Genomic DNA, 15,628 nt, shown 5'->3' on the forward strand with positions numbered 1-15,628 from the left:
CTGTAAAAAGAAAAGGAGTACTTGTGGCACCTTAGAGACTAACCAATTTATTTGAGCATAAGCTTTCGTGAGCTACAGATCACTTCATCGGATGCATACTGTGGAAAGTGTAGAAGATCCTTTTATACGCACAATGCATGAAAAAATACCTCCCCCCACCCCACTCTCCTGCTGGTAATAGCTTATCTAAAATGATCACTCTCCTTACAATGTGTATGATAATCAAGCTGGGCCATTTCCAGCACAAATAAAGCCTGGATTTATGCTGGAAATGGCCCAGCTTGATTATCATACACATTGTAAGGAGAGTGATCACTTTAGATAAGCTATTACCAGCAGGAGAGTGGGGTGGGGGGAGGTATTTTTTGATGCTTTGTGCGTATAAAAACGTCTTCTGTACTTTCCACAGTATGCATCCGATGAAGTGATCTGTAGCTCACGAAAGCTTATGCTCAAATAAATTAGTTAGTCTCTAAGGTGCCACAAGTACTCCTTTTCTTTTTGCAAATACAGACTAACACGGCTGTTACTCTGAAACCTGTCAATACACTGTAGTAACTCAGAGCTCTCCCAATCTAGTGTCCCGTCTCTGGTCATTGGGGATATTTGCTACTAGCAGCCACAAAAGAGCTACATGACATTGCAGACAACCTCATCACACCATCCCCTCCATAAACTAATCAAGATCAGTCTGGAAGCCAATTAGATTTTTTGGCCCCACTGCTCCCCTTAGGAGCCTGTTCCAGAACTTCACTCCTCTGATTAGGGTTGCCAGGTGTCCAGTTTTCGACCAGAATGCCCAGTCGAAAAGGGACCCTGGTGGCTCAGCTCAACACTGCTGACTGGGCCATTAAAGGTCCAGTTAGGGGTAAAGCAGGCTCCCTACCCAGCTCCACATGACTCCCGGGAAGCTGTCGGCATCTTCGTCTGGCTCCTATGCAGAGGGACAGCTCAGCAGCTCCCATTGGCCAGGAACCGCGGCCAGTGGGAGCTGAGGCAGAGGTGCCTGCAGGTACAGGCAGAGCCACATGGTCATGTCTCCACTTAGGAGCCAGAGGAAGATGTTGCTGCTTCCCGGGAGCTACTGGAGGTAAGCACCACCCGGAGCCCACACCCTGAACCCCCTCCAGCACCCCAATCCCCTGCCCCAGCCCTGAGCCCCTCCTTCACCCAAAACCCCAGCCCCACCCCAAAGCCTACACCCCCAGCTGGAACTCTCACCCCCCCGCACACCAACTCCCTACCCCAGCCCAGATCCCCCTCCTGCACCCCAAACACCTCCTTTCTGGCCCCAGCCCAGAGCCTGCACAGCCAGAGCAGAGCTCATACCCCCTCCTAAACCCCTGCCTCAGCCCAGAGCTCCCTCCCACACCCCAAGCTCCTGCCCCAGCCTGAAGCCCTCTCCTGCACCTCAAACCCCTCATCTCCAGCCCCACCCCAGACCCCTCAGCCCCTCCTGCACTCCAAACCACTGCCCCAGCCTGGAGCCCTCTCCTGCCCCAAACCCCTCACCTCCAGCCCCTCCCCAGAGCCCTCAGCCGGAGCTGTCACCCCCTGTTGCACCCCAACCCCCTGCCCCAGCCTTATGAAAATGAGAGAGTGAGGGAGCAACGGAGGGAGGGGGGATGCAGTGAGCGGGGTGGGGGTCTCAGAGAAGGGGCGTGTAAGACCGCAGAGCAAAGGTGTTCAGATTTCTAGAAATATAAAGTTGGCAACCCTACCTCTGATGGTTAGGAACCTTCATCTAATTTAAAGCCTAAACTTGATGGGCCATTTATATCCATTTGCTAACTCTACTGGATTTGGGGCCATCCTCTCCCTCTTACATTCCACCTTAACCCCCATGCAGAACATGGACGCTGCCGCGAAGGCAACTGAGCTCTCCTCTGGGGCAAGAGCATGGAGATCTGCACATGGAGGGGTGTCTCTATGCACCGATATGAAGGACTCAATCCAGCTATATTCTCTGACTCTCACACTTTACACACAAGATTATGCTACTGATAGACCAGGGTAGTAATACCAGCAAAACGTGGACTTCATTGGCCTGTGTTATGCATAATCATAATGGTCCTTTCTGGCCTTCAAATCTATGAAGATCTGCTCTACTTTTGCTGATGTGACTTTGCAGGCCATTTCCCCCCCATCTCCTCCCCATGGCTATGCTACCTGTTAGTTATAAAGACAACGAAACCAGGATGTGGACTTTTAAGAAGGGACTGTGATGATACTCTATTATCTCAGAATAAGACTAGTATTTTTATTATGTATTTTTTTAACATGATGCTGCAAATACATCATAGCAAATTAATTCATTTTATAGCAATAAAATTGTGCATAAAATTAATTTAGGATCATCAATTTCTGAGAGCATATTCTGATCCTATGATTAGGCCAGAGGATATTAATGACTATAAATCTGCATGCACGAGAAGAGCGTAATTGTTGAAGCCCTTAAAAATATTTCTCTAATAACAGTCATTTTTTATTGTCACTCTTCATAGCTTAGTTTTCATTTTAACATTTCTCACAATTTAGTATTTGCAAACATATTTTTTCTTGTCCATTTGAGACAATGAATGTTGACAGGAAGCTTATAGACATCTTGAAGTTCAGTTTTGTTTTTATAAACCGGTGTTAACCTGCTTGCCAATAAGCCATTAGGAAGTAGGAGGAGGAAAGAATAAATATGCTGCCTGTATAAAAGTTGAACAATATACATTTTTCAATCAAAGTTTTTCACAGGAACAGCTTCAAAACAGTAATTTTTTTTTTAAAATGCTTCCCAGAAAACATTAAGAACTTGGTCAAACCCTACGAGTTTTGAAGTTCATATAGTCTATACTTAGATCTTACAGCAGTTGTGATATTAACTTAAGAGATGTCTTCAGGTTTAAAAAAAAAAAATCAGACCAAAGTGGTGGTTAGATTTCTTTTTTAACCTATTATTGTTAATAGCTTCACACAATCATCATTAATGGAAGAGTCTAGGTTAAAAAAAACCAAACTTTAATTCTTCACCATTTCCCCACATAATTAAGCACCAATCCTCCAGTCAGAATCAAGCAGGTGGACCCCTACTCGCACACATAGCCCCCTGAGTTTTATACTCTAGGTTTTCATATGTTCTCTGTTCATCTTTAAAAAACATTTACATTTTTATATGAATCAATAGATATTAATTCAAATAACTACAGCACTGAAAATGCAACCACCTCTTAAGTAAAAATGCAGCAGCTGTTTTACAATGCAGAGAAACATACTCCAGGTTCAAATCCCAGCAAGGCCAACTTGGCCCCTGAATGTTCCAAGGGAGATAGCTGAGTGACCTTGTCATTTACTTTATGGGTCTCTTTTACACTAGTCCTTAAAAATGAGATCCTGTCTGGCCTGCATGGCTAAAGATTTCCATGGCCGTTTTTGCCAATTTTTGTGGACTTTACAATCACATTTTACTTTATTTTAACGCGTTATTTTCTCCCACATTGAATTAAGCCCAATTTGTTGATTAGTCTTCCATAGTTGAAGCTTTCTGGCTTGAAGGACTTCCCTACCATAACTTTTCTGTTCAGGAAGGATGATCTACTGGGTAGGGCACTGGGTAGGGACTCAGGAGATCTGGTTTCAATACTCAGTTCAGTCAGAGACTTTTAGCATAACCTTGGGCAAGACAGACTCTCAACCTATCCTGTAGGTCAATTCACCATTGGGAAAATGGAGAGAATACCACTCTGTGTCACAAGGATGTTGTGAGGCTAAAGTCCAGGAATGAGTGTAAGGTGCTGCTCAGACTCTGAGATATCCAAACAGACAGAAGGACTTACTCCTTACTGAAGACAACACTCCCAGTGAATGTAGAGTGATATGTGGAGTTTATAAAACCACCTCGGGCTTTCAATGGGACTTGTTCTCCTAAATCACTGAGATGCTTTTGAAAATCCCACCCAAGCTATTCCATTTATGAATAGAGCTTCTAATGCTGAGAGCTCATGGATCTGAACCTGCATTTCCACCAACAAAATTCGAGTTGTAAGTTTACCACAGCACCCAGCACAATATGTGACAGCCCTCAAATCCATCGCCTGCCATTTCTTACTATGAAATATTGAAACAAAACACTTCCTGTGTTCATTAGCCAAGTATTACAGCCATTTTAAATGCAGAATGGAAAGACACATAGTTGCTTTTATAGTGACAAATGGAGGAACAATCGCAATGGAAACACTGTCATTTTTCAGGCAGATGGAGTTGCTGGTAGCAGCTGTAGGCTTTGTCGGGATGACTCCATAGTTTTGCATCTTATTGTAAATGGGAGATTAGTGCCCTAACAATTAACTTTTGAATTACTGCAACAACAGATTTGAGTCCTAGCAGGATCATCCCAAACCTTTATTCTTCCATATTTGACTGGTAAACTGAGTTCCATGTCATTTGCTGTATGGGGCTTTTCTGAATAAGATCATTAAAACCAAGGGCTTCATCCAGGAATAAGAGGAAGGATGGTCCAGTGCTTTGGGCACTAGTCTGGCACTCGGGAGAGCAAGGTTCAATTTTCTGCTCTGCCATAGACTGCCTGTGAGACTTTGGGCAAATCACTTGGGTACCTAAGTCCCCATACTGGCTCCACTGTAACCCACAGAATTCTCACTGAACCCCGTAGGGGCCTACACACTCTCACTGCCTCACTCTCACTGCCTTGTCAGGGTAAAAGTTCACTCCATACCTAAATTTGTACCTCTGGTAGGCGAGAGGCCCCTGTCCATATCTTCTCTCTCTCTCTCTCTCTCTCTAGCAAAAACAGGGAATTGAACCTGGGTCTCCAGCATCCCAGGTGACTGCTCTAGCCACTGAGCTAAAAGTTATAAGATGGGCACCCCATCACCATCTCCTCCTCCTCCCACCATGTTGTGTGGAGCGTATCAAGGGTCTCACTCATTCCCACAAGAAACGCCTCAGGCAGGGCCGGTGCAAGGATGTTTCGTGCCCTAGGCAAAACTTCCACCGTGTGCCCGCACCCCCTTGGAGCCCTGCGGCAGCTCCCAGCCTTGAGCCCCCCCACAGCAGCTCCCCGCCCCCCCCCTCGGCCTAGGGAGCCATGCAGCAGCTCCCCACCTCCCTCCCACCTCCCCTTGGCCTGGGGAGCCATGCAGCAGCTCCCCGCCCCCGCTCAAGCACCACCGCCGCTTCTCCCGCCTCCCAGGCTTGCAGCACCAATCAGCTGTTTGGCATTACAAGCCTGGGAGGGAGAGAAGGAGAGCAGGGTGGCGTGCTTGGGGGAGGAGGAGGAGCAGAGGTCAGCTGGGGCAGGGAGCGGTTCCCCTACGCACCTCCCCCATTATTTGCTGCAGGCGGCTCTCCCCACATCCCCCTATCCCAGCTCACCTCTGCTCCACCGCTTCCCCGGAGCGCGTTTTTGGCCGCCCCCAACCACTTGGTGCCCTAGGAGGCCACCTAGTTTGCCTAGTGGTCACACCGGCCCTGGCATCAGGTGCCTAAGCTGCCTGACTCCATTTCAGAGAGGGTGAGGCTTAGCACACACCCATTATCATTATCTCCCATTGGCAAGCTTGGGCTGCTCCCCATCGAGCATGCCGGCTTTTGTGGGTCGCATTCGAAGGTGCCCATCTTTGTCCATGCATTGTATAGGGAGCCTAGATACCTAACTCAGGCTTTGTGGATCACTGTGCCGTTCCTGCAATTGTCTAGGCACCATCATGCAGAGACTTACAATGCCTTCATGGATCTTAGTCTCTCTATGAGTTCCCCATTTGTACAACAGGAATAATAGCACTTCCCTACCTCACAGGGGTGTTCCAAGGATAAATACATTAAAGAGGGTCATATGCTCAGATACTACAGTCATGGGAGCTACAGCAGATAGAGAAGGGCCAGGTTTTCAGACTTGGGTCCCTAAAGGTAAGTTCCTGCATCCATATTTCTTCAGCTACCAGGAAATACCTTGGGCCTCATACACAGAACTACTGAGTAGTTCCCTTGACTACAGTCCCGTGAACAAGAGTTACAGAATTTGGCCTATAAAGAAAGGCATGATGTGCTGCCCCAAACAGACAATACCATAAATAGGCTGGACACACAAGACACCAGGAGAGCCAAAGCATGGGGCTAACTCACAGGTCTGTATACTGTAAATGAGTCGACTCACCACTAGGCACTCCCTCATGGCCAGGCATGGCATAACTGCTCTCTTGCTTTGCTGGCACCCCCTTGTCAATGACCAATCTGGCACTGTGTTGGCTTCTCCTCCAGTGACTCGGTCCTCCATCCAGGTCACCATACGCAGTCCACCCCTTCGGGTCTTCCAGGCTTAGCCTGCAGTACTCCTGCTGGGCTCAATAACCATTGCAATGGGCTTGTAGACCCCATTCCTTAGGGCCAGTAGGGAAACCCCATGCCACCCTTTACTAAGGGTTCCAACCCAGGGCCCTGTGGTGAACAGCTAGGCCTGCTCCTTTACCCAGGGCACTTTCTACCCAGCCTCTTAAGTTCCCATCTAGGTCACTTCATTTCTTTCCTGCTTTCTGCAGGGTCTCTCCCAGGCCTCCCTGCCTGGAGAGCTTTCCTTCCTGCTCCAAGCTGCTTACCTGGCTATCACTCCAGCTCTTTTTCCAGCTGGACTTTATCATCAGTTATGCCTGACTCTTCCTCTTTGGTGTAGCCACCTTCTGCTCTTTATGAGGAATTACCTGATTCCCCTCAGGCTGGGCTCATTCTGTAATGACGTTGGCTTAGCCCTAGGCTCTCCAGACCACAGGGCAAGCCATATCTAACATCTCCTTTTATCTGCCCATAAACAGGTTTTTCTGACCCAGCATTTGTGGGCCTCACAAAGTAAGTGGATCATGAAGAGGGACTTGACTGGAGAGAGGGTAGCTTCAGTGATGAGCTGTTTGTTTTAACTAGTCTCCCTTTATAAGCTTTTCTAAGGGTTCAGTAACAGCATGGATATCCAACATTCTGAACTTAATGTAATAAATGAATGGAGATCACATTATCCAATTTAAGACATCACTTTATCTAATATAATCACTGACTTGCTGTAATTTAATTTCACTTTACTTCACATAATGAACGTCCATCATTTGACATAATTGAATAAGAAGTTTAACTGGCACTCTCCTCCTCCCATACCACAAACTACAGGATGCTTTTCTGTAATCTCCTGGAATCATACTGTAAAACGAGAAGCTTGGGCCTGGCTTCTCCCCTCCTCTATATGTAATTCAGTTGATTTATGCTGGCATACATGACAGCATAATCTGGCCACTACATCCTTAGAAATGACCTGCTACCACCACCACAAGCCAAGACTTTCAAAATGTCGGGCACCTAAACAAGTGGCCTGTTTTTTTTTTTTGACGTCCCGAGTACCTAGCAACTTCCCATTAAGTCCGTAGGTACTGATCAGTTTTGAAAATCAGGGGGCTCAGATTTCATTTATTTCAGTGGTTTGAGCATTGGCCTGCTAAACCCAGGGTTGTGAGTTCAATCCTAGAGGGGGCCATTTAGGGCTCTGGGGCAAATATTGGGGATTGGTCCTGCTTTGAGCAGGGGGTTGGACTAGATGACCTCCTGAGGTCCCTTCCAACCCCGAGATTCTATGAATTAATTCTCGGAACATGCCTGGGAGCTGGAGTGTGCAATTATCTCATTTTACAGGTGGGGAACTGAGGTCCCTTCCAACCCCGAGATTCTATGAATTAATTCTCGGAACATGCCTGGGAGCTGGAGTGTGCAATTATCTCATTTTACAGGTGGGGAACTGAGAGACAGGGAGACTATTGGTCAGGTTTTTAAAGGAATTTAGACACCTAAAGATACAGCTCGGCACTTAGTGGAATTTACAAAAGCCCCTAGGCACAGAGCTCTAAATTCTTCAAAATTCTGGCCCTAAGTGACTTGCCCAAGGTCACAGAGGAAGGCTGTGGTAAAGCAACCAATTGAACTAATGTCTCCTGAGTCCCAGGCCAGTGCCACAGGGCCATTCTTCCCCCTCTCAAAAATGAGACTGAAAGGGGCTATGTACATTTACAAAAAAAAAAAAAAAAAAAGAGCCTGTATACTAAAAGTCAGTTGAAGATATAGGACCAGATCCTCAGCTGGTGCAGCTCAGCCTAGCACGATTGATGTCAATGGTGCTATGGTTTCACAGGGAAATTGACTGGAATAGCTGTTTTGGAATAGCTAATTGTACTTTGGAAGTGGATTAAGCTAAACCAGAAAAAGGCACTCGGATTCCAGAATAAGCATCTCCCCCAGGGGAGCTACTCCAGAAGAGCTATTCACACTCTGCCTTATTCCAAAATAGGTTCCCCTTGTAGACAAGCTCTAAACCAGTTCATGTCAGCTGAAGAGCTGCACCTTAGATTGAAGAGCTGGCAGCACTAGCAAATAGCAATACAAGCCTCTTTCTTTCATGAAAGGTCCATGTTCCTGGTAGATGTTAACATTTTATCAACTTTTTAGGAGACAACAGAGTTCACACATTACAGCCTGGAGGGTTACACTACACTGTTTAGCTCTGAGTGATTTCTTCCCTCTTTCAAAAGGATGTTTTCAGACTGTATGGTGAGAGTACTCTTTTCATTAGCCAATGAAGCATCAAACCCTCTTTTTATTAATTAATTTAGATTCAACTTCATACTTTCACTAACAAACAAAGCTGCATTCTGGCTAATCTTCTTAGGAGGTAGCAAATAAGCCTTGATAAGAAATTTAACAGTTTCAAACCTAATCAGAAAGGCATGCTTGCTGCATCTGTTGATGCTTATCAGAGGAGACCCTTGTTGGCATATTTTAAAGGATGAAGCAACAGATGAGAAATTTCCTGTGAGCAGGTAAGTCTCTCAGGCATTCCATGTGATCAACAGCTACCACATGAAGTTCCCTTAACTAAAAAGGGACATCTAAGAAACAAATTGCAGTACTATTGCCCAATTTCAGCCTTATCACCCAGTGAACTTCTGTGCAAGTCTCTAAAGGATCCTCAGACATTTTTTTTAAATTACTTGCCTAATACCATAGGACAGATAATCATGCTTTTATTTATTTCAATGGAACTTTAGCACCCCACAGTATACATATGTTTAGGCACAGACACAAATCGCACATTGCATATTCCAAACATAACATACACCAACATATATGAAAATCACACACAATTTTGCAAGAGGTTTCCCCTACTAAGGATACATTCAGAATTTAAGAGTGGAATAAACTCAAAGGGATACACAACATGAATACTGTAGTGGCTTGGTTAGTCTCTAAGGTGCCACAAGTACTCCTTTTCTTTTTGCTACTACCCTCAGTTTTTCTCTGCAATTAGTAAAGTTCAAAGAACTGATGAGTTGGCTTCAAGCATTAGCAAGACACTTAAGTAGATATTTTTCTAGGTAGGATGGTCCCTTGGAATGTCTATTTTTCTTCCCTAATTGAGTTTTCTAAGATATTAACAAGAGAGCATGATTTAAAACAAAACAAAACACTGCTTGCAATCAATTTGCAAACAGAAACAAGTATTTGGAGTCATTTCTGTGATGTTCAGCCATAGTGTCTGTGTATGTCACAAACGTGTAAAGCCTCCATGCATCTGCAAGGTTGGGAAGTTACTATCCCTATTTCATAGGCAGGGACTGCGAAGCACAGAAAGGTTGTGTTTTGTCAAAAGCCATTAAAGCAGTCTGCAGGGGAAAAAACAAGTCTCCTGACTCCTAGTCCTGTGCCTTAAGTACAAGACTAATCTTCCACTAAAACAAAAACTCCACACATGCTAAATTTGTCAAACAACTTGTTATTCACACCACTCTGAAAAGCAGAATGGAAATACCTTTGAATTGATTTGTTTACTTTTTCCTCCTCTTTGTGTTTTATGTTTATATGAATTCCTTGGAAGCAGTGAATATTCGGGAATTTTGGTGGAGTATTAGGTACTTGAAATGCAAACACTTACAAATCTCAGTAGCTTTAGTAATTCAATTAGAGTCAAGTTACTCACATGCACAAGTGTTTGCAGGGTTGGTCCAGTCTAAGGTGAGTAATTCCATGTAAAGTACCAGTAAATTCTTATGCCAAACAAGACAAGTGTTTTGCAAGAGATGTGCAAATGTAAGTCATCAAAAGGTCTCTCCCACCCTATCCCTCAAGTATCCCTGAATTGAAATACCAAACGTTGACTTCACATGCAGTTACAGTGCACATCATTATTTATTTGTATTACTAACAACTGGGAACCCCAAACATGGACCAAGACCCCATTGTGCTAGGTGCTATACAAACACAGGAGAAAAATATCCAACCCTGTATACAACCCACCACTGGGTCAATTAAATCCAGTGTATCATGTGTTTTGAATTTTTCAATTAACCTTTCAGAGTAGCAGCCGTGTTAGTCTGTATTTGCAAAAGGAAAAGGAGTACTAGTGGCACCTCAGAGACTAACCAATTTATTTGAGCATCCGATGAAGTGAGCTGTAGCTCACGAAAGCTTATGCTCAAATAAATTGGTTAGTCTCTACGGTGCCACAAGTACTCCTTTTCTTCAATTAACCTTACTTTCTATTTAGATTGTGGCAAGGGTATCTGTTTCCATAGTGACCCACAGTAAACAGCAAACAATAGCAGATTTTCTGAAAAGGTTACCTCCTTTAAAAAAGAAAAAAGGCAGGCAAAAGGGGACTCAACAGAAACCCAGGTTTTAGAGCACTCTAAATATCTTTATATTAGCATATTCCAACCATTCAGACCATAACTGAACATCAAACAGTTGTGAACTCACGGTCATATTACTTCCTCCTTGAAAGCCTCCCAGAAAATATTCTGCTGCTTTAAACAATCCAGTTATCCTTGGGATAGTTGTACAAAATGGGGATTCTTCCGGGTGTTTGAAGTGACAGCTGCCAGATATTGGCAAAGGCTGTCCCTGGTGGTGTTACTCGGTATGCAAGATTCTGCTTACCTACAAAAGCTGCCGCTGTTGCATGGAAACTTTCCCACCTGGGGCAGCTCACCCAGCTGAAAAGTGTTAAGGCCTCTCTGTTTTTCATAGAGTCTAAGGCCAGAAGGAACCTTTAAGATCATCTAGTCTGACCTCCTGCATAACACAGGCCAGAAAACCTCACCCACAAGTTTTTGCATCAAGCCCAGAATTTCTGTTGGAAATATTAAACTTCAGGTGATTTTCACCACTTCAGTGACAGAGCAGGCAGGAAATGAAGCTTTAACCACTTGGACCCAAAACACAACACTTTCCCCTGCTCCGCCAATCCCTGTGCATGCCCTGTCTCCCCCCCCCCTTTGTATTTTAGTATCATGAATTAACATCCCCCACAAAGGATGAGACAGTGCATCAGGGCCAATACCAACTTCTAGGGTTAGCAGTTCCTGAGCTAGAAACAAAACAAAACACCTTTCACTCTAAAGAGCCAAATTCCCCCCACGATAACGTACTATCACTTCAGAAAAGAGAAGAGGAAATAAGAGAGTTAAGACTGACCACCAGTGTAAGGTGTAGAGGAGTCCGTGAGCAGCAGCTAGTTCTAAAATGGCCACTTAGAGTTACAGCTGTCAGTCTTTGCCAAATTTAAGAAGACAGCCCCAGAAAGGCTTGCTGGGAAAAAAGACTCATTTAAAAGGGCAACCCTGCTTTAGGGAAGATTAAGAGGGATTAGCTAGGTATCAAAGAAGGTGTCTTGTCTGCCTGCTATCACTAAATCTTGATTATATTTCCTTCCCTTTGAGAAGGGGTGTCTTCTTTCACTGCTTACATTTACCTCAGTCATTTTTGTTAGAAAAGAGGTTAATCCTTCAGAACCCATTGATTCCCCCAAGATTACCTCAGGAGAAAGTCTACACAGATAGGTTCCAGGTTATTCTACAGGAATGTTAAAGATCACGTGATGTTTTGTAAGCAATGGGGATTAGGCTCAGTTCCCCTCCCCTTCAACCACTGTTGTATAGCATGCTACATGTAAGTTACCTGTACTGACACTGCTCACATATCATGTGAGAAGCACTTTGAGATCTCCTCAAAATGAGACATGCAATAGCAATGTATGACATTACAAATGACTGTAACATCTGTTATAGTAGTATCTGAGCACCTGATTACTATACGAGTAGAAATGCACTGGAATGACATCCAGGGAACACAACTGTCCTATTTCTTTGGATACATCCAATTTTTTAAAAACTTGTTCCACACAGTAACCTTCCTCATTCAAAGGCTCTCAGCCTGAGACCAAATAATTCTTAATAATAATTTACCTAGCAACCTTACTACATATAAACTTCTCATTTGTAGGAGTCCATTCTCTTTTGCTTTCACCCTCCACCATTCCTGCCTGGGTCAAAATAGTCTATTTGATATTCTACCAATATAGATTTTACTGTATGTAGAAGACCAAATACATTTTTTGTGGTGTTATTAAATAGGCTCCACAAATCAACTGTGGTGGATAAGTCCCAATGCAGGTTTAATTCCCTCTTTGTTTATTGTTTCTTTAATATAATAGCTCCACTGTAAGACTGAAGAAGCCAGGAGACAAACTGATATTTTAGAGGGCAGAAGATGAATATGAGATTCCCATGTGACACACCTCTTTTAGCTGAGAAGTAATGCCATTGCTCCACTTACCAGCAGGAAGGATGGGAGACCCCCCCACCATCTTCTCTGACTGGGGGAGGGTGAGGAGCTAAATTCCCTAAGCCAGGGAGATGGGGAAAAGGAGGGATTTCATTCTCTTAGTTTATCCCCTAATTGCTTCAAATGACTTCATTTCCTAACTGGGATGGCCCCTTCCCTACTATTTGCAGAATCACCGCCTTCTGATTACATCACTGAAACATCATAGCATTATAAAATGTTTGTGTGCTAAGATAATGTCAGGCTACGACAGCTGAGTCTCTTCTGGTTCCTAAGTACATTACTCCATCATGCAATGTCTACACTGTAAACTGTAACAGGACTCTTCTTAAAGGTTTCTTATTATCCTGCTTGAAAACTCATACAATTACCTTTGTTGTACAGTTTTTCAAGTCTCAGAAAGCTCCCTCTTTTCCAAAAGATCCATTGCACTCCCCCTTTTCATTCATTAACAAGTTGTTTCCCTATGGATACGCAGCATTGGGCATTTGTTTTGAATGAGCTCTGCAACAGGTTTCATTTAAATGTTTTTCACATTTTTAAACAGGCTTAACTGAATTAGTTCAGTTGTATTCTGAGAGGAGATTCCCCTAAACATACTTTTTTTTTTTGTAATACTACACTTTAAGTTTTGCCATCATTTACAAACTACAGTTTGTCATCTTCAAAAGCTAATAATTAAGTGATTAAAAACAATTTATTCCTTCTTTAGTTTTGCCATAACAAGTCTCAAACACTCTTCATTAAGTAAAGAGGGGAAACTTGAGGATTTGTTAAATTAACCATCTCCATAATAGCCGAGCTTGACTCCCTCCCACACCACTCTTATGCAGTTGCTTAGATGCCATGAGCTACCTTTTCCAGTGCTTTAGTTCCCCTTCCCCCACACAGATATTTCATAATCCATGCAGTTTGCCATTCCTGATGAACAACATAGATAGGGATTTGTTTTAGCAAAATACCCCTGTATTATTCCAGATCTCTTGGTTTGGGTACAGTAGAAGTTAAATATTAGAATGACATTAGCCTGTAATAAAAAAGCATATCCTAATACAATACTCTTGTTTTGATCCTTTTCTCTCTCTCTCAGGCCTGTAGCATAAATGCCAGGTGTGAAAGGCTGGAGATATGAATCTGCTGGTTTGAATTTATGTTCAAGTAATAGGGACTGTTTCTGATCTCAGTTAAAGCTCTGACTCCAGTGAGGTCAATTAAGTAGTCAGATTTATTCTTGTGATTTAGGCCCTGATCCTACAAACATTTAGGCACATGCTTAACTTTAGTACCACGGCTCATCCCATTGATTTGGCTAATGGTGCTTTCCTGAGCCAAATTAAGCCTACAACTACACCTGTGGCAACTCTTATTTTCAGCAGTTTCAGTTTTGCATACACTCAAACGTGCACCTCTTCTCAAGGGCTTAATTGCCCACTCAGTTAACTGAACTGGATTTGCAAATACAAAGATTTTTATTAATATCAGTTTTATAAAATCAAATTCAGGATCTGGCCATTCTTTAAGAGAGGGTTTTCCATTTTAGGGAAAATTAGTAGTGGGTTAGGATAAGTTTCTTGTGTTTAAATAAAAAGAGTCTGCATTCAGTATAGTTGTAACTGGTGCTGACCTACATCCTCAGGAGATATGGGGCAGATCAATCAAGTTCCCGCTTCTTAAGTCTATGAAAACGTGGCAGAGTCCAGAATTCGGAAGTCTTGGAATGGCCTGTGCTTCAGGAGTATCCCGTTGCTAATAGCAGCTAACGCCTCCAGACAACCTACAACAACACAGCACCAAAACACATAGCCCATGACAAACTGTAGCCGATAGCCCAGCTTCCTTAGACAGCCCTCCTGAAAGAGCTGCTCTGACCGGTGCATGTCACCAGTACAATCTGAATAAGTCTCTTTACAACAGCTTTCAGGAGCACATATATTTCCAGTGTGGACATGTCGTGAAGCTGCTGCCTCTGCCCAATCTGTGTAGTTGTGGACCCCACAACACTGCAGCTGTCTCTGGATTACGTCCACAGCCCTACTGCCTGGATGGTGGGAATAAGTCCCATTGTACTGATGGAAGAGGTGACCCATGGTGCAGTTCAGTTCAGAGCTCATCCTGTCAGAGTAGACATGCGCCAAGACTGCTGAAGAGGCTTCCAGGCAAAGCAGAACAACAAGCAAGTACATGAAAGTCCCCTGTTGATAGCGGGAGTTCCTTGTGGAGATACAAATAGCTAAAGCACCAGTGGGCAGCAGCAGAAAGGCAGATACAATAGCCAGCCAGCCTGGCACAAGCAGGAAACAATCCCAAAAGAAGGATTTATAATTTTTGTATGTAAGGATCACAAAAGCTCCACCAAAGACCAAAGCTGCAGCAGCCCCCCACAGAATAAGACCAAGTAGAGCCAGCAGCACTCTAGCAAGGGGTCTAACCCAGGACTCCATGGTGCAATAAAGAGGCTGCAAGCTAGCACTATATCTAACCCCCTTCATCTTTCTTAGCTTCTACCTCTGGGGGTGTTGCAGCCACCATTTGAGAGGCCTTCATCTACTTATCCAGGTGAAGCAGATACAGCTCCCACCCAGCATCAATTGACATTTTAAAGGAGACAAAGCAAATGAAAAGATCTAGCTTTCTGGGACAGATTACAATTAATATTATCCCAGGCATGCATGTGTGTTGTCTTTTCAATGCAGTTTGCATAAATCTGTAAGATCAACATAGTGCTTGTTAATGAAAGTCCATTTATTTTGCTGTCTGTGGAGTCATTTTCATTTGCAGAGGCAGAACAAGGATGGCAGCAAAAGGGCAGTATTAGCTACAAAACAAACACTAATCTACTCCATCCACATGATAAAGGGCTAAGATGAAGGAAGCAATGAGGGTAGCTTGTTCATTCTGCATTAATCACACCCCTTGGCCCTTCCAACTTAGAGGCTAGGGATAAGGTTAGTCCAGCCATACATTGTAAAAC

The 15,628-nt window shown here is 43.8% G+C and overlaps 1 protein-coding gene across 1 annotated transcript; it reads right to left on the minus strand.

Moving 5' to 3' along the window:
- Positions 1–14,333: 14,333 nt before the first annotated feature.
- LOC140911968 (tetraspanin-3) lies at positions 14,334–15,098 on the minus strand. The gene has a single exon (XM_073346126.1). The coding sequence runs from the start codon at positions 15,096–15,098 to the stop codon at positions 14,334–14,336; it is 765 nt and encodes a 254-aa protein (XP_073202227.1).
- Between the last annotated feature and the right edge of the window lie 530 nt (positions 15,099–15,628).

Source organism: Lepidochelys kempii, chromosome 5 (assembly GCF_965140285.1).
Source record: "Lepidochelys kempii isolate rLepKem1 chromosome 5, rLepKem1.hap1, whole genome shotgun sequence".
Lineage (NCBI taxonomy): Eukaryota > Metazoa > Chordata > Testudines > Cheloniidae > Lepidochelys > Lepidochelys kempii.